Source organism: Etheostoma spectabile, chromosome 4, assembly GCF_008692095.1.
Source record: "Etheostoma spectabile isolate EspeVRDwgs_2016 chromosome 4, UIUC_Espe_1.0, whole genome shotgun sequence".
Taxonomy (NCBI): Eukaryota; Metazoa; Chordata; class Actinopteri; order Perciformes; family Percidae; genus Etheostoma; species Etheostoma spectabile.
The window spans coordinates 14220948-14243468 of NC_045736.1; the positions used below are offsets into that span (position 1 = coordinate 14220948).

At 43.9% G+C, this 22521-nt stretch overlaps 1 protein-coding gene across 1 annotated transcript; it reads left to right on the forward strand.

Annotated features, from left to right (window-relative positions):
• Positions 1 to 160: 160 nt before the first annotated feature.
• On the forward strand, positions 161 to 22471 carry appl1 (adaptor protein, phosphotyrosine interaction, PH domain and leucine zipper containing 1). The gene is given in 23 exon segments (XM_032513749.1): positions 161 to 373; positions 3203 to 3301; positions 3784 to 3843; positions 5019 to 5090; positions 5275 to 5362; positions 5966 to 6007; positions 6290 to 6348; positions 7563 to 7709; positions 7834 to 7862; positions 7864 to 7914; positions 8445 to 8606; positions 9801 to 9989; positions 10821 to 10863; positions 10958 to 11014; positions 11594 to 11685; positions 11926 to 12105; positions 12588 to 12640; positions 14692 to 14866; positions 15182 to 15218; positions 15352 to 15498; positions 15698 to 15748; positions 17784 to 17873; positions 18523 to 22471. Coding segments are annotated over 23 exon segments (2130 nt in total). The 5' UTR covers positions 161 to 319; the 3' UTR covers positions 18676 to 22471.
• The last annotated feature ends 50 nt before the right edge of the window (positions 22472 to 22521 follow it).

The following is a 22521-nucleotide window of genomic DNA, read 5'->3' on the forward strand; positions in this document are numbered from 1 at the left end:
CTTCTTTAACTGTCTATGATCTCACACCGATCGCCATTTTGGCTCTGAGTTGTACTCGGATGCATTGCAAGGGCGATCCTCTTAAGAGCCCAAATGGCGCCGTTTCCCCTTTAAAACAAAAAACCAATCAAATGCGTGGATTTTCTTCCTATCCAATCTAAATCCAGTTGGAGGGCGGGACCTGCGGAGCTAGGAGGAGCTGTTTTAGGGTGTTGTGAATTCGTTCAGGCAAGAAATCTTGAGTGGGAGTTGTCAAGATCGATTTGTTGTGCGTCTTGTCCGTCGATTCGCACCGATTACCACCGCGCCAGCCGTAGCCATGCCCGGGATAGAGAAGCTACCGATAGAGGAGACGCTAGAGGACAGTCCGCAGGTAACGACTCTCTTCTCTGGAGGCTTCATCTAGCATGCTAACGTTAGCCACTTGCACGGCTAGGCTAACTGTCTTTGTAGGCTCTGTGTTTGCCAACAAGCAGCGAACAGTTTCCAGGTTCACGTAGCATGCTAACCACTAACGGCTTGGCTAGTCTGTGAGGCGGACTGTTTAAACCGGACACTCCAGCTGTGCATCGACATCAGACTGGGACCGCTGGACCGATCAGCTGATGGGAGGTTCCGTCAAAATGTCAAGTGTCGCTTTACGCAGAAATGACCTAGTTAGCTGAATTAGTTAGCCGGCTACTTCCTTAGCCTCTTTCTTATGGCCAAGCAGCAGTGTCATCCAGCTGCTATATGTTTTTGTGTGACGTGTGAGAGTCACACACAGGTCAGACAGCTGCAGCTGCACCCCCCCCCATCAGTACTGCTGTGTGTGTGTGTCCTGTATCATATCTTGCTGTGACATCACTGAGTGGGGTGTGGCCAGAGTTTGATGCACCTGAAAGGTTCAATCTGTAGATATGGGGGTAGAAATTGTTCAGATGTTTTCATTTAGTAGGCTATTTCTGAAATCAGGAAGAAAGTCTGTCTCTTAGGCTACACTGAACCTACCGCTGGAGGATCTGGATCACCAGTGGTGGAGTGTTACGAAGTACAATTACTCAAGTATTAAGTACAATTTAGAGCTAATTGTACTTTACTTCAGTATTTACATTTTCTGCTACTTCATACTTTTACTTCACTACATTTCAGAGATAATATTGTGCTTTTTACTCCTCTACATTGGAAACGAGATGAACCTTACTGATTCCAGTGGAAATTAAAGTTTTTTTTAGCTAATTTACATTAACTGATCATAGAGAAACCTGTGTGTCTCTACTACAGAACCTAGGGAGATCTGGACACCAGTGGTGGGTGTCTAAGAAATGTACTCAAGTAAATGTAGTGCTCTTAGAGAACTTGGTGGCTTTATCAGAACCTGTAGTGCTCTACTAGCAAACTGTAGTGGCCTCATATAGAAAACTTGGCTTATGTTACTCTATATTGAGAAACTAGGGGATGAAACCTGTAGTGACCCATGGAAACTTAGTTTTTATAGAGAAACCTGTAGTGGCTCTATAGAGAAACCTGTAGGGTGAGCTCTATAGAGAAACCTGTAGGGTGGGCTCTATAGAGAAACCTGTAGGGTGAGCTCTATAGAGAAACCTGTAGGGTGAGCTCTATAGAGAAACCTGTAGGGTGGCTCTATAGAGAAACCTGTAGGGTGGGCTCTATAGAGAAACCTGTAGGGTGGGCTCTATAGAGAAACCTGTAGGGTGAGCTCTATAGAGAAACCTGTAGGGTGGGCTCTATAGAGAAACCTGTAGGGTGGCTCTATAGAGAAACCTGTAGGGTGGGCTCTATAGAGAAACCTGTAGGGTGGCTCTATAGAAAACCTGTAGGGTGAGCTCTATAGAGAAACCTGTAGGGTGAGCTCTATAGAAAACCTGTAGGGTGGCTCTATAGAGAAACCTGTAGGGTGGCTCTATAGAGAAACCTGTAGGGTGGGCTCTATAGAGAAACCTGTAGGGTGGGCTCTATAGAGAAACCTGTAGGGTGAGCTCTATAGAGAAACCTGTAGCGGGGGGCTTTATATAGAAACCCGTATGGGGGCTCTATAGGAAAAACCTGTAGGGGGGGCTCTATAAGAAAAACCTGTAGGGGGGGCTCTGTAAAGAAACTTGTAGTCGGAGCTCTATAGAGAAAAAAAGGGCAAAAAGCAAGAAAACAGCGAAGAAATTGCCAAAACTGCATAGCGCCTTGATGACCTGCAACATTAAAATGATGAACATTTTAATGCGCCATCAATAATTATAATTTTATTTTATCCTATATGTTTTGAAATGGGACATTCTGCATATTGAGTACTTGTATAGGCTAATACTTTTTGTTTACCTTTGTACTTTTTTCTCAAGGTTTTGAAAACAAATCTTTTTCTTGTAACAGAGTATTTCTACACTTTGGTATTGTTCCTCTTACTCTTGTAAAAGATCTGAATACTTCTTCCATCACTGTGAATAACTGGTATTACACAAAGGTTATCAACAGGCTCAGTTAATTCGGGGTTTTCCTATCAGCCCGTTAGCGATATTTTCACATACTTTGTGATACAATCTAGGGCTGCCCCATTAAAAAAAATCACTATTATTTAACACAGTTATTGATTGGCTTTTAGAAAGATGCACTGCATCTGTTGAACTTAAAAAAACAGTGAAACAGTTAAACAAATCAACAATGAAAACACCTTGAACTGTGAAACTGAACGTTTTAAATTCCCCTTCCCTTTAGGAACACAAGACAAAATAAGAGTTAACTTGCAAAATATAATGTGCCAAATTTTCTCGATTACGTTGTTTTTGGTGATTGTTGGGAGCCGAAATCACAATCAAAATTCGACTAATTCGCACAGCCGTAATCCAAGCGACATCATCAGAACCGTGAGACCACAAGAGTGTAATACACCGCCACTGGTCTCTCTTTGTGATGCTGGACCCTTAGACCAGCTACCCAGCCACCAGGAATACACTTTTGGGGGTTTTTGTTTCTTACAATGACAGATGACATTGCTGCCAAGCCAAAGGCAAAGAAGTGCAGTTGAGACGCACCTTAAAAGCAGTATTGTGAGGACGGGTGATGGGTGTAGATTTACGTAGATAGGTATGGGTTTGGTTTTTTTGGCAGTTACCCAGAGGATGATTTGGGGCCGTGACGTGCAGAGGTTTTATGGAGCGGTTGAATGATTAACACCGGCTTCATTATCTTTTGTTTTGTGTTTTATATGTAGACGCGCTCGCTGCTGGGAGTGTTTGAGGAAGACACTGCAGCGATGTCCAACTACTGTGCACAGCTCTATCAGGCCATGCAGAGGATTTATGATGCACAGGTACACACACACACACACACACACACACACACACACACACACACACACACACACACACAAACACCACAAACACACAAACACACAAACACAAACGCACGATTCTAGAGCTGCAAAGATCAATCGAATAATTGATAATTATTATCGGATTCCAGCTTCTTAAATGTGAATATGTTTCTTCTCTCCTCTGTGACAGTAAACTGAATGTCTTTGAGTTGTTGACAAAGCAAAACAAGACATTTTAGGACTATTTGATCTATATTTCACAGACCAAACGCGTAATCGATTAATCAAGAAAATAATGCGATTATTATTATTACAGATTATTCGACAACATAAATAATCGTTAGTTGCAGCACTAGAGGATCCCCAGGTGTAGTGCCACTGGCTTTGCAGGCGCAGACAGCAGATCCAGGAATGTTACTGAGTGTTTGCTGATGTGAAAGGTGTGTCTCCAGCTGTGTGTGTCCTGTCTTCTCTTTCAGAATGAGCTCAGTGCTGCGACCCACCTGACCTCCAGACTGCTGAAAGAGTACGACAAACAGGTAGGCCAAGTCGTACCAGCCACCGACCTCAGGACACTAGCCACTAAACATTGGCCTTCTAACTGAAAAAGCTTGTGTTATAACACTAGCTACTGGCCACACAGTCTGGATCAGCAGAAGTCCTGGATCATTTTCGCAAAAAATGTCCGCTCTCTGTATGTTCCCGTTCTCAAACTCTGTTCGTTTCAGGGAAACAACAAACTTCGAATTAGCAAGTGACATGCTAAAAATGGCTACTAGGTAAAAGCTTTGAAGTGCTTATATAATGCTTTTTGGTGTTTGCCCTTTCCTTTATCGTGTTATAAATCTTTGTGTGCATGTAATAGGCTTCCAAAGTGATAAAAATCCCAAAGTCCCCCCCCCAAAGGGAGTTACCATCTCCAACAGAAAACACCGTTCACAAACGACTCCAAACAGCTCTGTTGTAGTCCAGCCGTTACTTCAGAGACTAACGTGCGTCACTTTGTAACGTTATAATGCTGAAAATGAAATGAAAAATGTATTCGTTTCATATTGGTAACATAGACGTACGCCACCCAAGACGATTGCGTTTGGTTTAAAGAAATGCCAACAACCCAGAGTGTTTTTTTCTCCTTTCCCAGAATGTATCTGTGTTGTAGTCAAAACCTTATTCAGCAGCGCTTTGGAGATAGGACTGGCAATGTGAGACTTTGCCCTATAACACTAGCCGACAGTCTTATACCATTAACACAGTTTTATAATGCTAGTCATTAGCCTTATAACAGTAGCTACAGTCCATAAAGTATACCAAATAGCCACAGCCGTATAAAGCCAGCCTCTGGACCTGTAACACTGGTGACCAACAGTAAAACAGAAGCAGCTAACTAGACGTTAGCTTTATAGTGCTATCATCACTCTTATCTAGCTAACAACAGACTTTTTACACTTGCCACTGGCCTTGTCTGTTAATTTACACACATTTGCCTTAATATTTGGAATATTTTTTCCATCGGTCTTTCCAACACGTTTGTCCTGAACCTGACAGCTTTGTAGTTATTTCGATGACCCCTGACCTTTCCCTCTAGAGAAAACACCATGATTTAATTTCAGATTCCTCAGCTGTTTGGGTTTTATGCTTATTTGCTGCTGCAGCGACACACTTTTCACAAGAATCAGTCTAATTTGTTTCTCAATGCTGTTGATGTCGTCTGCAGCGTTTTCCACTAGGGGGCGACGATGAGGTGATGAGCTCCACCCTGCAGCAGTTTGCAAAAGTTATTGATGAGGTGAGAGAGAAGACAAACGCGTGTGGATGGGCCACACAGGCAGATTTGACCTGACATGATTTGACATATGATATGACAACTTCCTCTCTCTCTCTGTCTGTCTCTCTGTCTGTCTCTCTCTCTCTCTCTCTCCTCTCTCTCTCTCTCTCTCTCTCTCTCTCTCTCTCTCTCTCTCTCTCTGTAGTTGAGTTCCTGTCATGCTGTCTTGTCCACCCAGCTTGCAGATGCCATGATGTTTCCCATCACTCAGTTTAAAGAGAGAGATCTGAAGGGTAGGAAACGCACAAACACTAAAGATCTGACCTCTGGCTCAAACCTGATAGGCAAAAATTGGCCATGCACTATAACTTTCAGTTCTTTTTGTTATGAGAAAAACTCAGTAGCAGCTTTCTTCAGGATACATGACTTGACCTTGTGTAAGACCTTAGACTTTGATGTCTTACACACGAGCATTTATTGATCTCAATCGAGGAGATTAACGAAGACAGGACAGTTTCCTCCTCAACTCTGAGGTCCTGTGTCTTTCCTGAGGCTTATATCCTTAGCAACTATCAAGTATGCGATATCTCAAGATAAAGAAAAGACGGTCACCTTGAGCATAGTTCTGGGATGCATGAGAGACTATGTCACCTTGTTACACTGCTTACACTGACCTCCTGCAACAAAACATTCCCTTGTTATGACGGCTGTCCACTTAGGCTCCCTGATTGAGACAGGGAGCTAAGGACAGAACAGGTTTTGGGTGACAGAGACTGGACTCTCGTCCCCAGCCCTGTGGCCTGTGATGACCTGACGTCTAAGCTTTCCCTTTAGTCCTGTCATAGCACAACATGGTGTTTCTGGAAATTCAACCACACGTTTTTGTCTCTCTGCAGAGATCCTCACTCTCAAAGAAGTCTTCCAAATATCCAGTGATGGTGAGTTAGTAGTGCTGCTTCAGGCTACAGTTAATATGGTGTATCAGTTTTTTTGTTTTGTTTTTTCAGCTAAAAGAACAAAGGGTACAGATCTGTGTGTCAGCAGGATTTGTCTGGCTCCAGATTGCTTGCACATTGAGCTAAGCTAGGAAGATTTCACCTTATGTGGAATGTTTCCTTTGTCTTCATTTAGTTGCTGCTTTATGGTCCTTTCTAACGTGAAAGATTAAAAAAAATGTGTCTTGCCACCAAAGTGTCTTACCTGCCGATGTCTGTCCGCAGATCACGACGTAGCCATTAACAGATACAGCCGCCTGTCCAAGAAGAGGGACAACGACAAGGTAAGAGACACTCACGCTAGGGTTGTCACTCAGTATCACTCGATCCTAGGCTTCTAGCCATATTTTTAATTTATAAATAATTCCCTAGGAAGTTTCCTTCAAAGAACAAGAAGAAAAAAAATACAGTTTAAAGCTCTGAAACTTTGATTTGAGTTTGTGTAGTTAGTTGGGATTACTTTTTAAGAAGTTATTGATTTCTAGAGCAAATTCCTTGACACATCTCAATTTTAAACGTCCAAAGAATCCACTCAACTTTTTTTTCCACACTTCAGTTGTTGGATTGTTTGGATTATTTCTATGAAAATCAACTTCTAGAGACCTGAAACCTGCTTCCGACTGGAACGAGGCGTGTCTTAGGCTACATCCATGTACTTTGGTTTCATTTTTAAGCAGCGTTTTGAGACCAAAAACGTCTCTGTCCCTATTAGCACGTCTGACAACGCACATCACGTGACCATTGACACACACCGGGCGTGTGTGTGCCGGTGTAAACAGGAAGCAGATTGTCTGACGTTACTCTGCGGTTACAGTCATGGATGTATGAGTTGAAAATACAGGAAATACTTTTGAGAAAGAAAAACAACGGTGAAAAGTAAGAGCATGGATTTATTAGCTCGGACCGACGACGTAGTTTTTATGCACCACATATCTGGAACACACTCCCAGAAAACTGCAGGTCCTTTACAACTGTCAGTTCTTTAACATCAAGGCTGAAGACGTTTCTTTAAATAATTGTTATTTTCCTATACTGCACTGTAACTTTTTTTCCTCGTATTTAATCTGTTTTTTATTATTTAGTTGTTTTTAACGAATCTTTGATGTTTTACATAAAGCACTTTGAATGGTGCTGTTGGTGAAATGTGCAACACAAATAAAGCTGCCTCGTCTTTCCTAGATAAGACTGACTGACCTGTGTCCTCGTTTCCAAAGGTCTCCGTTTGTGCCCGTTCAGACTACAACAGATCAATCCGGAAACATAGCGAAAGATAATTGTTTTTCAACCCAAAGCGTAGTAGTTTAAATGCTTGAAAACTCTCCTTTTATGTCTGCAGCAAGGCATAAGTTTCTGCAGTTTGATTTTCATAGAAATTAACGTCAAGCTGCCTGAAAGGGAATTGGTCAGCAGACAGTTTCACAACACGACTATCTTGGCCAAATGTGAATGATTTTACCTTGATCCTGAAGTAAGAGGAAAGTCTTGTGTGTGTTTGAAGTTGCGTGCGGAGGCCGTGGAGGACGTGTACACCTCCCGCAAGAAACAGCACCAGACCATGATGCACTACTTCTGCTCGCTTAACACGCTACAGTACAAGAAGAAGACGGCTCTGCTGGAGCCGCTGCTGGGCTACATGCAGGCCCAGGTACACACACACACACACACACACACACAACACACACACACACACACACACACACGTGATGTTTTCAGAGCTGATACCAAGCCTGCTCATGTGTCTTTATCTTATTTTCGTGTTTTCTCTGCAGATCAGTTTCTTTAAGCTGGGTTCAGAAACCTCACCCAGCAGTGGGAGACTTCCTGGGAACCATAGGAACCAGTGTCCAGAAGTAAGACCCCCCCCCCCCCCCCACCCTTACCACCCACACACCACACACACCCACACACCCCACACACACACACACACACACACACACACACACACACAACACACACACCACTACCCATCCAAAAGTGTTTAGAGCTGCAAATATTAATTGATTAGTTGTCAACTATTACATTTTAATGAAAAAAAAAGTCAAATTTTTCTGATTCCAGCTTTCCAAATGTAAATAGTTTCCGGTTTCTTCATTCCTCTATGACAGTAAACTGAATATCTTTGAGTTGTGGACAAAACAAGACATTTGAGGACGTCATCTTGGGCTTTGGGAAACACCAATCTACATTGTTCACCATTTTCTGACATTTAATAAACCAGACAGACCAAACAACTTCTTGAATCGAGAAAATAATTGAATAATTGATTATTCAGCGAGTTAGTTGCAGCGCTAGTATTATTTACTTAAACTCAGTGTGTGTGTGTGTGTGTGTGTGTGTGTGTGTTGTGTCTGTGTGTGTGTGTGTGTGTGTGTGTGTGTAGTGTGCGTCGGGAGATGGAGGCAGAGGTTGGGCAGATGCAGGAGACCATCCAGGAGATGGAGAGATCATGTGACGGGCTGTACACACCATGTGACCCTGATCCCGCCCACTCACCCGTCTGTCGCAACCTGACCAGGAAACAGGGCTACCTGCACATCCGCAAGTAGGACACACACAACACACACCACACCACACACAACACACACACACACACACCCACAAACACCCACACTATATATATTAATGCTTACATTAAATGTTCACACTAAAGCTCCCGTGGGCAGAATCATCTGATCATTGAAATCATTCTCATGTCATAAATCACTAACCCCCCCCCCCCCCCCCCCGTTTTTTTTCAAGCCAAGGACCACTTACAAGGGACCCCCCAAATTCAGGAAAGAGTCACATCAAGGGCCAGACATTTATAGGTTATTGACAGGCTTTTGTTTGTAATCGGAAAGGTTAAATATCTTTGACTGTATTACTGAATGTCGCATTTTTTGACATTTTGTAGCTTTTTTTGTGACTTTTGTTCTTTTTTTTGTGACTTTTTTATGGCTTTCCCCAAACATTTGCTGCTTTTTAGATTTTTATTGCATTTTTTGTCAACATAAAGCCCTACAAAAGTCAGCAAAAAAGTTCTTTGTCATCGTAGAATTTAGCAAATCAAGCAGAACACTGATTGAATTCACAACCTGAATTTGAGGAACTCTGCTTCTGAGGTACATCTTCTACATCTGTAAATCTGCCAAACATTGCTTCATGTTTCACGTAACTGCAGTTTAAAAAAAAAAAAAAAAAAAAAGAAGCTATATCCCGTGTATTTGGTTTGGTTCACAAACAGCGGGCAAAAATCTATTGTCAACCTAAATTGACATGGGGCCCGGTTAAAAATTGGTGAGGGGCCAGATTGGGCCCGCGGACCTTGAGTTTGACACGGGCCGTTATGTATCACGTTGAAGTAAACTGGAGCATAATCTCTGAACTGTTTTAAAAATCTAAAACACAACGTCACACAACGTAATTCTCCTTTAATGAATACAAATCTGCTGTTATATATTAGTATTGGTATCTGATGTTAAATTTGACACTAAGCTGGGCGCCTGGGTAGCTCACCTGGCACAGCAGGCGCCCATTTATAGAGGTTAACACAGCGGCCGCAGGTTTGACTCCGCCCTGCTGCCCTTTGCTGCATGTCATTCCCCCTCTCGCTCCCTTTTCATGGCTTCAGCTGTCATATATAAAGAAATAAGGCCTAAAAAAGGCCCAAAATATATTTTTTAAAAAGTTGACACTAAGTTTGAAGTCACGATCTTTACATTTAATTTGTCTGTGTCGTCTCCTGTGTGTCCCTCAGTAAGACGGGACTGGTGTCGTCGTCCTGGGAGCGCCAGTACTTCTTCACGCAGGGCGGTAATCTGATGCAGCAGGGCCGCGGCGAGGTGGCGGGGGGGCTGGTCACGGACCTCGACAACTGCTCCGTCATGGCGGTCGACTGTGACGACCGTCGCTTCTGCTTCCAGGTCACATCCTTCGATGGCAAGAAGTGAGAAGGCTCCCACTTTTTCTTGTTTTTTTTTTAATTCTTTGTTTATTGTACAATGGGAATGTTACAGTTCCTTGCTCCCGCAAGGAAATTAAAGTTACCAGCATCCGATACAGCATGAGAAGGAGAAAAAGAAGAATACAATACAATATACAAATACATATAATAATGATCAGAATCAGAATCAGAAATACTTTATTGATCCCCGAAGGGAAACTCTGTGTTGCAGTTGCACAAATATTGTAAATGGAGTAGAAACACAAAGAAATAAAGAATTATAAGGAATTGGATATGTACGGTATTTACATAAAGGAATGTTATTATACATTATTTACATAATTAACATAATTAAGGATTTGGAATGGTGAAAAGTAAAATATAATGATGATGCACAGGACAACACGCAGTACATGTGGTCACATGAAGGGATTTTTTGAGGTGACTGGAGCGGGGAGGTGAACAAACAAGAATAAGGTCCCCGAGGCAGTCAGGTCGGATGGGGGTAGGGTTAGGTGTGTGTGTGTGTGTGTGTTGTGTGTGGTGTGTGTGTGTGTGTGTGTGTCTGTGTGTGTGTCTGTGTGTGGTTCTGTGTGTGTCTGTGTGTGTCTGTGTGTGTGTGAGATAATACATGAACTTAGGGTATCTCCTCTCATTGCCCTTTTTTCTGTCTCTTCAATATCACTTCAGAACTATTTGACAGAGGGCTCCAACTTTTTACATTTATCTTTCATGAACACACCGTAATTTTTCAGATTCTTTCCCCGTTTTAAAGTTTTTGCAGTAGCGTATATGCTGCTCTATTAAACCTTTTTCCTCGTTTTGTGTTCTCAGAGTGGTGACGCTGCAGTCGGAGAGCAGGAAGGACTGCGAGGAGGTAAAATGTCTTCCTGTCACGTAACCTGCTCTTTGTTAACTATCAGTTGTCTGTTGTCTCCTCATGCCGTCTTCTGTGCTGCTTCCTCCTCCAGTGGATCTCCACCATCAACAACATCTCCAAAAGGATCTACCTGAGTGAGAACGCCGAGGTCCGTGTCCTACTTCCCTCGTGAACTTTTATTCACCTGGTCACAGATCACGGTGGAGATTTTGGCAGCAATCTTCAGATGTACAGCTTAGCCTGGTTTCAGACCTCTGAGTCCCCTCGGATTTAGTCTTGCATTGCCAGAACGTTGTCCACAGCACTGGGGAGTAAGGTCTAGCTGCACCACACCTCCATTCTGGGATCGGGGTGGGGGTGGGGGGGGGGGGGGGAATCACTCAGGGATGTTTGCAAATGGAGAAGCGCTTCTGTATAATAAGGATTTTAGTCTCTAACAACTATCTCTGAAGGGATCCTTTCCTTAATGTTCAGGGTTCAAAGTTATTGAAGGAAATTAAAAAAATCCTTCAGGATGAATAAAGCTTCTATCTATCGATATAAATGTAAATTCCAAGCCTGGAAAGATTTTGGAAAAATAAAAATAGCCTGAAAGTTTTGGAAAAACCAAAATGAGCCTTAAATTTCCAATGTTTTAAACGTTTAAATACTGATGAATATTGATGAATTCATGCATTCAAAATATTGAATTGAATTGACACTAACAGTACTTTCTTCCTATTGGCAGGAGCTTGCAGCCAGAGTGAACCAATCGGCTCTTGAAGCCGTGACGCCGTCTCCGTCCTTCCAGCAGAGACACGAGAGCATGAGACCCAGCAGGTGTGTCTGTGTGTGTCTGTGTGTGTCTGTGTCTGTGTGTGTGTGTGTGTGTCTGTGTGTGTGTGTGTGTCTGTGTGTGTTTCTGTGTGTTAAGTTAACCTAAAGTGCTACAAGGTTTGATTGACAACCTCATAACCAATCGGCTACCAGATATGAAGATGAACACTCAGCCAATCAGATTTCTGTGGGAAAGCTGGATTTTCACCAGTAACCATCCGTCTCTTTCTCTCTTCCCTCCAGTAAAGGGCGTGTGGGCCGAGCGAGTAGCATCAGCTCCGTGGGCTCTGAGCCGTCCCCTGCCCTGTCTGTGCTCTCATTGGATGCCCTGGTTGCCCCGGAAACACCCATCCAGTTTGACATCATTTCCCCGGTCAGCGAGGAGAACTCAGGACAAAGCAAGACAGCATCACAGACCGGCAGGTAGGTGTGTGTGTGTGTGTGTGTGGTGTGTGTGTGTGTGTGTGTGTGTTGTGTGTGTGTGTGTGTGTGTGTGTGTGTGTGTGTGTGTGTGTGTGTGTGTGTGTGTGTGTGGTGTGTGTGTGTGTGTGTGTGTGTGTGGTGTGTGGTGTGTGTGTGTGTGTGTGTGTGTGTGTGTGTGTGGTGTGTGTGTGTGTCTCAAAATGAACGCAAAATCTTTCAACAACGTGTTTTTTTTTTTTTTTTGAACGGGCGATTAACACACGTGCATTCTGGGATTTGGGCCTCCAGCCACTCCCTGGTTTGTGAAATCAGGAAGCAATGCAGCATTAATGTTCCAACCTGGCTACGTTCTACTAGATTTAATGCCTTTTTACACCTTCTTTGAGACTTATAAGTATATTAAGTGTGTGTGTGTGTGTGTGTGTGTGTGTGTGTGTGTGTTGTGTGTGTGTGTGTGTGTGTGTGTGTGTGTGTCCCCACAGAAGGAGTAATCCATTTGGAGAGTCGGGAGACAGCACTTCAGAGGACAGTGAAGGTACGGCTTGTCTGTCGGGACATTCCTGTTCTCTCGTCCTGGTGACGGGCCTGTTTAGACCGGACTGGTCACTCGGCCTCAGCTATCGCAGCTTTCTTGAGAATCGCTCATTCCAACAACGTCACACTCGGCACTTCCTCGGGTCCTGAGCAATAATCCTGCCGTGACCTAAGCTGCATCTCCGTCCGTTAGCATTCACGGCATTTGCTAACCGCTAACTGTTTGGGATGAGGCTATTTTTTTATATTATTAAAGCTTTGGTGTGTAGCCTCTTTATATTAATAAGTAATTGTTACATTTAATACATTGTGAATTGCTGTAAAGCTAATTAATACAAGCAGCTCCACACAACTCTCTCTGTGTGTCAGTATGACAGAAGGTCGGGGCGTGCGGTGACTTTCCCGCGCAGAAGCTCAAATGAAGATAATGAACTTTTATGAAGAGTCCATCATGTTGTTTTAATCCTCTGTGTCCTCCTTGGCTACTAGCAACTGTGTGGAGTGCGCGATTCAAAAGGCAACAGTGTCAAACACAAGGCCTTTGTATCCCGCCCGCATATCAATTTAATAATAATAGTAATATTTTATACTGTTAATTGATCCCCAGTGGGGAATTTACAACTTACACTCTGTTTTGTTAGTAATTTATGTTAAAAATAGAATTTTTGCCGCCTAGTTGTGCGCCAAACCAAAAAGACATTTATTTTTTTAACTGCAGCTACGTGACACATGAAGCGATATTTGGCAGATTTACAGACGTAGAGTCTCAGACCTTACCTCAGAAGCAGAGAGTTTTCATATTCAGGCTGTGAAACGCGTTCAATCAGCATTCTGCTTGATTTGCTAAATTCTTTGATGGCTACGGAACTTTTTTTGCTCACTCTTGTAGGGCTTTATGTTGACAAAAATGCAATTCAATTTTTTTTTTTAAAGCAACAAATGTCTGGGAAAGCCGTAAAAAGTCACGTGTTGTTGTCATTACTTAGAATTCCTATGTGGCAGTAGAAACGTACGCACTACGCTTTGAATGAAACAGTTTTTTTTAGGGTAGGAACGTGTTGTTTACTATTGTGGTATTGTCCTAATGGCATACTGGATGGGGACGAGGGTGAGGGGACGGGGATGAGGAGAGGATGGTGAGGACGGAGAGGAGGAGAGGGTGAGGGGACGGGATGAGGACGAGGGTAGGGGACGGATGAGGAGCGTGGATGAGGAGGGAGGAGGGTGAGGGGACGGGATGAGGAGGAGGAGGTGAGGGGACGGGATGAGGAGGACGGAGGGTGAGGGGACGGGATGAGGAGGAGGATGTGTGAGGGGACGGATGAGGGGACGAGGTGAGGGGACGGGATGAGGAGGAGGAGGGTGAGGGGACGGGATGAGGAGGGGGACGGATGAGGAGGAGGGGTGAGGGGACGGGATGAGGAGGAGGATGGTGAGGGGACGGGTGAGGGGGAGGTGAGCGAGGATGAGTGAGGGAGACGGGATGAGGGATGGGACGGGATGAGGAGGAGGATGGTGAGGGGACGGGATGAGGAGGAGGAGGGTGAGGGACGGATGAGGGAGGATGGTGAGGGACGGGATGAGGGGGACGAGGGGTGAGGGGACGGGATGAGGAGGAGGATGGTGAGGGGACGGGATGAGAGGGTGAGGGGACGGGATTGGAGGAGGATGGTGAGGGGACGGGATGAGGGGACGAGGGTTGAGGGGACGGGATGAGGAGGATGGTGAGGGGACGGGATGAGGGGACGAGGGTGAGGGACGGGATGAGGAGGAGGATGGTGAGGGGACGGGACGAGGGTGAGGGGACGGGATGAGGAGGAGGATGGTGAGGGGACGGGATGAGAGGGTGAGGGGACGGGATGAGGGGACGGGATGAGGAGGAGGGAGGGGCGAGCTAGCCTTGCTTTATTTGAAAATACTTCTAACGTCAACAAGAAGTAACGTCACCCAACATCGTTTAGAGCACCTTTAACGTTGTTTCAGATGAAAAGCAGATCGCTGTCTGTTCCTTGAGCTTTTCAATGAAAACCAGTCTGTGCGTCTGTTGTCCAGACTCGATCCTCCACCAGCTCTTCATCGTTCGCTTCCTGGGCTCCATGGAGGTGCGTAATGCTGAGTCAGCAGACATCATCTCCGAGACCATGAGGCAGATCCTGGCCGCCAGAGCCATCCACAACATCTTCAGGATGACCGAATCCCACCTGCTGGTCACCTGTGACTGCCTCAAGTATGACTGACACACACCACACACACACACACACACACACACACACACACACACACACACACACACACACACACACACACACACACACACACACACACACTAAGAACAATTTCTTCAGTGTGAAATAGATCCCTTGAGATTTGAGACTTGGTACAAAACAAACAATGAAAACACAACACAACATGACTTCTTTATCAAGTAGGACAGAAATCACAAAAGAGTGACTATTAAATGACTAACTTTTTTAATTTTGGAAACCCTTTTTTTCTCTGCAGTTTACATGTTATCTTTGATAACTATATTTTTTTGTTTCAGGCTCATTGATCCTCAGACACAAGTCACTCGACTCAGGGTGAGACGATCTCTGTTTCTCTGCTCAGACAGTTTTAGTCTCAATCATGTTTCTAATGATCATCTCTTTCTCCTCCTTTTCCTCTCCTCCTTGATTTCCTTCCCTTGTGTCCTCCTCCTCTCTCCTCCCGTAGTTCCCTCTCTCCAGTGTGGTCCATTGTTCGTCCCATCAGGACAACAAGAGGCTGTTTGGTTTCGTGTTGCAGGCGGTGGCGGCGGGCGGGCGGGGTGACAGCCGAGCCGTCTGCTACATCTTCGAGTCAAACAATGATGGGGAGAAGGTCGTCCGTCTGTCCGTCTCACTGTGGATCACTCTGTCTGTCTGTCTGTCTGTCTGTCTGTCTGTCTGTCTGTTCTGTCTGACCTGTGTGTCTGTCTGTCTGTCTGTCTGTCTGTCTGTCTGTGTGTCTGTCTGTCTGACCTGTGTGTGTGTCTGTCTGTCTGTCTGTCTGACCTGTGTGTCGTCTTCCTGTGTTTCAGATCTGCGACAGCGTCGGCCTGGCCAAGCAGATAGCCTTCCACTCTGAGATGGTGAGACGGATTTTCAAACTTTATTGCACTGAAGCTAATGCTAACTCACATTTTGGTGACGTTAGGCTCGTTCGAGATGAGCCAGGTCTGCGCAGAATCGATCACCGGCGATCGGCGCCCGTTGCATGCCGGTTAGATTTGTGTCCGATTCCATCCCGACTTGCTCTGACTCATGCACTAGTAGGCAATGAGGATCTCACGAGAGCGAGGCGGCCGCAGTTCTGAGACGCAGGCGGCGTGGTTGCTTTTCACTGACTGCAAGACCCAGGCGGACCCAGTGCATGCTGGGAAACGCAGTCCTCTCAGCTGATTTAACTGATTGATCAGAACACACGTTGTGTGGCTGATAGAGACGTTTAGAAGTCAGAGAGACTAAATCTGTTCAGATCACTGATCATCTACGGTCTGTTGTTAATTAAAATCAGCAACACATCGCATGTAGAACATTTCGAGAGCTACTCTGTCATAATTAAAACAACTGGAGACCGTGTACCAGCTGATTTGTGGGTCTGATTATATTTTATTAAATCGGAATCGCACCACAGTGTTTTTGTCACTTCCTGTCCAGCCTGAAGGCGGCTGGAATCGGCTGGAAACTGTCCGACTTTACCGCAGCTTTTTGTCCCCGCCCCCGGATGCTGGCCCCTGCTCTCGTCCACTTTACAGGCGAGGCGCAGTTCATCTCCAACGAGCCTATTATCTTCAGCAGGCCCCCAGGAAGTGGCGCCAGGCTTTGACGCCAATTTGACATAGCGTCCAACATAGCGTTTTTTTTTGCATCACAACCCCCTCAAAATGACCCGTTTCACTATCAGAATTTGATCCATTCTGGGTTCCTGGGTGCTCCCCTGGTAGAGCAGGCGCCCATATATAGAGGTTTGCTCCTTGACGCAGCGGCCGTTGGTTCGACTCCAACCTGCGGCCTTTTGCTGCACGTCATTCCCCTTCTCTCCACCCTTTCATGGTGGTTCATAAATAAAGGCCTAAAATGCCCCAAAAAATCATCTTAGATAGATTTATTATTACCCCTTTTATTAAGTTTAAAAGAGCCAAACGATTAATTCACTGAACCCTCATGTTGTCCTCGGGTCAAATTGACCCGTTGTCCTATATCAATGTTCTTTTTAATTCCCCAAAATAACATGATTGATTCCACACTCTTTGGTAAGTACAAATCTCTACTTTCATTAATTTTGGGGCGTCTTATTCAATTTTATAGCATTTGGAGAAATAATTGAAGTGGTTTTGAAATAGTATTGAGTAAAAGACATATTCCAGTCTGTGATTATCCATCAACATCCATTCCTTTAATTTTAGTCTCAATAATTCCTAATTTCTGTTTTTCTAACTCAAACATTAGGTACAATTTCCTACAAATGAGGTTTATTGACCATAAATTCCAAAAATAACTGTAAAACTAAAGTTAATAAGTTAGCGTTGCGTAATGTCAAAAAAAGTGACAAACATCGGGAAAAAAGCGTCAAAAGTGTTGAAAAATGGGACAAAAACCTAAAAAAAAGTAACAAATATTGACAAAAAAGCCTCAACAAAAGTGTTGATTTTCAATTTTGACGGGAAGACAACACGAGGGTTAATCCCAGTCTCCATGGGCCTCAGGGTGCCGCCGCAGTTGAACTTTTTGGGCTTCATGCGCCACTGGGCAACTTCCATAGGAATGAACTAGAGCTATCAGGTCGTCCTTCCTACATTTGTGAATGTATTTTTGGAGGCTGTTCCAAATATTTCTCCAAACTAAACTTTTCTGCCATGGTGGGACTCAAGTAGCCAGCTGCACTTCCTAATTAACTTTTAACAATCCACACTACCCCCTCAATACCTTTTTTTTGTCTCGGTTTTCCACATTCTCCAATTTTTTTTTTTAAATTGGATTAATCAATAACAAGAACCAGTTACCAATTAATGTAGTTAAATCCCGGACGAGCCCCCATACGCTGTATCCACGTGTTATTCTACAGCCGTGGTCTGCAGGTGTTGTTGTGGAGATACATAATTTTTATGTCTTGTTGTTGCGTAGGACCGTAAGGCCGTGGAGAAGAGGAAGGAGCACGACAAGGCCAAAGAGAAACAGCAGGAAGAACTCAGTAAACAGAGACAGATAGAGAAGGTGAGCTCCGACCTCTTGACCCCAGACTTTGACCCCTACACTGAAACGTGGTTCACTTCCACTCTTAATTAAATAAGACATTGGGTGACCTTTTAACCCGGTTTTATTTATATTCTCAGATTCAAGTTTTGCTCATGATTTATAACTAAATTAAACTAGGGTTGAAACTAACAATTATTTTCATTATCAATTACTCTGGAGATGGGTTTTCTCCATTATTTGTTCAAGATAAGGCATATATATTATTATAAATACCCTTCACAAGATCCTGAATTACCAAAGTGACGTCTTCAAATTATTTGTTTTATCTGAAACCTGAAGACATTTACACAGGACAAAAAGAAAGATTCCCACAACTAAACGGCTGAAATTATTAATGTTTTTGTTTGAAAAATGACTTTTATGATTAATCGTTTTTCTGTCGAAAATCACCCAATCGACTAATCATTGCAGCTCTAGATTAAAGACTCATTTGCAGGATGATGGTCGATAGTAGATGGTAGATTTGTGCAAATCAGTGACAGAATTAAAAAAACGGACACATTATCTAAATATTATATTATTACGTTATCTGAACACACACACAGTGCAACATATGCCCTGTTATTTCAGATGTTTAGCTTTTGAGTTTTCCTGGTTTTGCTTTAAGGATCTGGAGGAGCAGAGCCGTCTGATCGCCGCCTCGAGTCGCCCCGCTAACCCGCCTGCTTCTGACGGACAATTCCTAGTGCTTAGCAACAGCCAATCGGAGGACAGCGATGCCGGGGAGGAGGGGAAGAAGCAGGGCGAGTCTGAAGCCTAACGAAGCCGACGGAGGATGCATGTTTGACCACCCGGGCGAGTCCCGGCTGGTACTGTCGAAGCAACAGCTCAGGAATCAGAAGAGGGGAACACCACCCGCCCACCCGGGCTGCCTAGGACTGAAAAACATGCGCTCCCTCCTTTGCTGGACTCCGTTTGAAGTTGGTGGTGGAGCCTGTCACTCCGAGAAGGGAGGATAAACTAAACGCACCCTCACTGTAAGAAGAGGAGGGGAGTGTGAGTGGACTTGTGTTTTATTCTGTGTAAAAAAACAAACACAAAAAACCACAGATTTTTATACCGGCTCCACTCTCCAGAAAAGGACGCAAATATAGATTTAACCTGTAGGTTTCTGTTGTTTTTTTTATGTGTATTTTATAGAAAGCTCTAACAGCAATGACAAAGGATTAAAAGCAAAACAAGGCACGCAAAATAAGGAACCGGGATCTGAAGGAGACACATTTGGGCCGGGGTCCTTGTCAACTCTTGCTCAAGGGCTCTTCGGCAGGAGGCGACGGTTTCCCCGAGGTTCCGGCGGGCAGCAGGACCCGAAAAATGAGAGATACACTGTTGTAAAACAAAAAGAGAAGACGAGGGAGGAAGAGGTACCAGGGAGTCTTATTTTGAAGAGTTGTGTTTGTGTTTTTAAAGCGTCCTGCAGCGTTTTGGAGGTTTTTCCTCTAAACCTTAAAGGCTCGGACACACCAACCCGGACTGATCCGTCGGCTCCCGTCTCTCAAAAAAGCGCGTCAGAACACACCGAAGCGACGCCAGCTGGAGAGTATGTTCTGCGTGTGTGCGAGACGTAATACGTCTACACAACAGCAGGCGCCGCTAATCTATTCTATTCTCGCCCAAAAAAACGAAAACTGCCAACTGATTGGACGAGCGTCGCGTGGTTCCGGCTTCTCGGAAAATTCCAAGCCAGACCGTCATGGCGGCTTGTTCAGGATACGATCTCATATTTTACAAAAATAGTTCAACGAAACGTGTTTCTGAAAACATTTTAACCCTTGTGTTGTCCTTGGTTCAAATTGACCCGTTTCAAAGTGTTTAATAGCAAAAATATGGATTTCTTTCAACCAATCTGCCCAAAAATTACATGGATTATTCCATATGTTGTTCAGGTAGCATTAATGATTACTTTAATTTAATTATTTGGGTGTTTTATTTTCTTTTAATTATCTTACAGCATTTGAATTCTTTTTTTAAAGGTTTCAAAACAGTATCCGGACTAAACTTTGGCATATACTCATCTGTGATCCAGTCAAAATAATTCATAACTTCTGTCTTTTTAAAGTAAAAACGTCTGTATAAATTGATATAAATGAGGTTTTGTTGACCATGAATTCCAAGAATAAGTGTAAAACCAATTATTAAACCAGCTCAGGTTTTTTTTAAAAGTGCCAAAAGCTGGAAAAAAGTGACAAATAAATCAGAAAAAGTGACAAAACCATTTGAAAAGCACAAAAAAAAAGTTATTTTTCAATTTTGACCTGGAAGGACAAGTTCATGGTTAACGGGAAGACAACATAAGGGTTAAGCGAGAAATCGGCCGTGCAGCTGCTGAATCCGTCTTCGTTTTCAGATCGACAAAGGTCGGTTTAAAAGATTTTCGTCAGATTTTTGAGAGACTCTCGTGTCCCTCATCCCTCTCGTCCTTTCCGGGCTAGCACTCCACCAGTCGGATTCGCCGCTGTCCGACTGCCCGCCTTCCGATTCAACACGTCATGTCGGCCAAAACGTCTGACTGACAGCGGCACGGGACACACCGAACAGACTCGAGTCACCGACCTCGCCAGGACCAGGTAACCATAGTCCTCAGATTGGACAGATAGTCTAGCTAGCGGTCTGGATTTACCCTGCAGAGATCTGAGGACCAGGTAACCATAGTCCTCAGATTGGACAGATAGTCTAGCTAGCTGTCTGGATTTACCCTGCAGAGATCTGAGGACCAGGTAACCATAGTCCTCAGATTGGACAGATAGTCTAGCTAGCGGTCGGATTTACCTGCAGAGATCTGGGCAGGTAACTAGTCCTCATGGACGAATCTAGCTGTCGGATTACTGCAGGATCTGGACAGGTAACCATAGTCCTCAGAAAGCCAACAGAGTCCTGTAGCGGTGCGTGTTCGAGTCCGACCCGCTGCCCTTTGCTGCGTGTCCTCTTACACGTCTCCCCCTTTCATGTCCACTGTCTCTGCACCGTAAAGGGAAAAGCCCAAAACATAATCTTAAAATAAATACTACATAAAAGGAATAGGAAGGTAACGGACATCCGGAGTAAAAATCCAGCGGAATTTCCGTCGGCAACGGAGCAATCCTAGAAGTGGAACGTCAACTAAAGATCGGGCGACTATCGGTCAGAAAAATAAAATGTATTTATCAATTAGAATCCCTAATTTTAGTTGAAGACAGAATGTGATTTGCCCGTTGCGGTTTGGTGCAGAGAAACACGAAGAAACGTCCCGAACGCAGCAGAATAAGAAGAAAAGAGAGAATCGAGGCAGAGGGCTGGGTCATAATTAATAATAATCATGATTGAGAGGGGATTACTTTGGTATTGGTCTATACGTTGTTGTTTTTCAAACATCTTACTCATTGTTACTGGAAATCATCGAATCTGTGCTCCCTGGGTGATGGCATGCCTTGGAAACACACATCTCTTTGTCAGTAATCTCTCCAGTTGTACGCAAAAACTCTGGTGTTGAAGACAGAATTATTGTGTCATTTTAAAATATTGATTACTGAAATTTTCAGCACCGCCTTTTTTGTTTTTATCAGGGTTAGGGTAGCAGGTCCAGTTCTGCTCCTCGGGGGTCGAAGGTCAGCTCTGATTGGCCCCAAAGCCCCCTTCGGATGTATAAGAAATGAACACCTTCAACAACCTCCAGTGCCAATACTAACTTTCTTTCATTTTTCTTTTCTGTATTTCTGTAAATGGTAGAAAACAATGTTAATATCGTTCATTAGCCATGCTTCGCCCTGCATTTCATGCATTTCATGCCATTTGTGTGCAGGCGTGAAACTACTAAAAAAGAAAATCTGACGTTAAACCTTCTCATTTGAAGATTTATATTCCATAAATACATATGTCTGTCTCTTACAAAATGAATATATGCATGAAAGCAGTGCTCATCCTTTCTAAGCCACAAAATATGCTTTGCTTTTCTTTTCTTGCTGTAGATGTGTCGACAACAAAAGCCCAAATCTGATCAAACGTCCTCCTCACTTTTTACTGGATTTGTCGACGGTTCTACGTTTTAAAAACAAAGAAGAGAAAATTGGGCTCAACTTTTTGTCTTCTCTGATACGCTCGTATATTTTACTCATTCGGAAATTTAACTTTTTGACACAAAATAATCAGCTGAGTCGGCGCGTTTCTCCTGACATCACGATATTTATCCGTGTTTTTAACAAAACGTTGATCCGTGTCATTAGTTCGGGGCCTTTTCTGTCGTTTTCCCAGGTTCCATTCATTAACCTGCCTTTCGTCCAGAGGGATGCTAAAGGTCAGAGGTCACAGTCTCCTGTTTACACGGCGACGACGCTTCTAAAAGCCTAAATCAGTGGCGATGATTTTTATTTTTCGGTGTCTTTTGGGCGGAGGTTTTCTCGATGTAAGCAGGTGGAGAACTCGTGTCGAAGTGGAGCCGCACTTTACCGACGCAGGGAAACTTGACCGGATCCATGATGGCGATAAATGTAAATATGTTTCAGTTATTGTTTCTGTGTCATCATGAATTAAAAAAAGACAAGAAAAGAAGCTTTTCAGTGATAAATAAAGCACTAACTCCACCCGCCTGAGTCACGTCTGCTGATGTTTTCAGAAAGAAGCGTACCTCCAC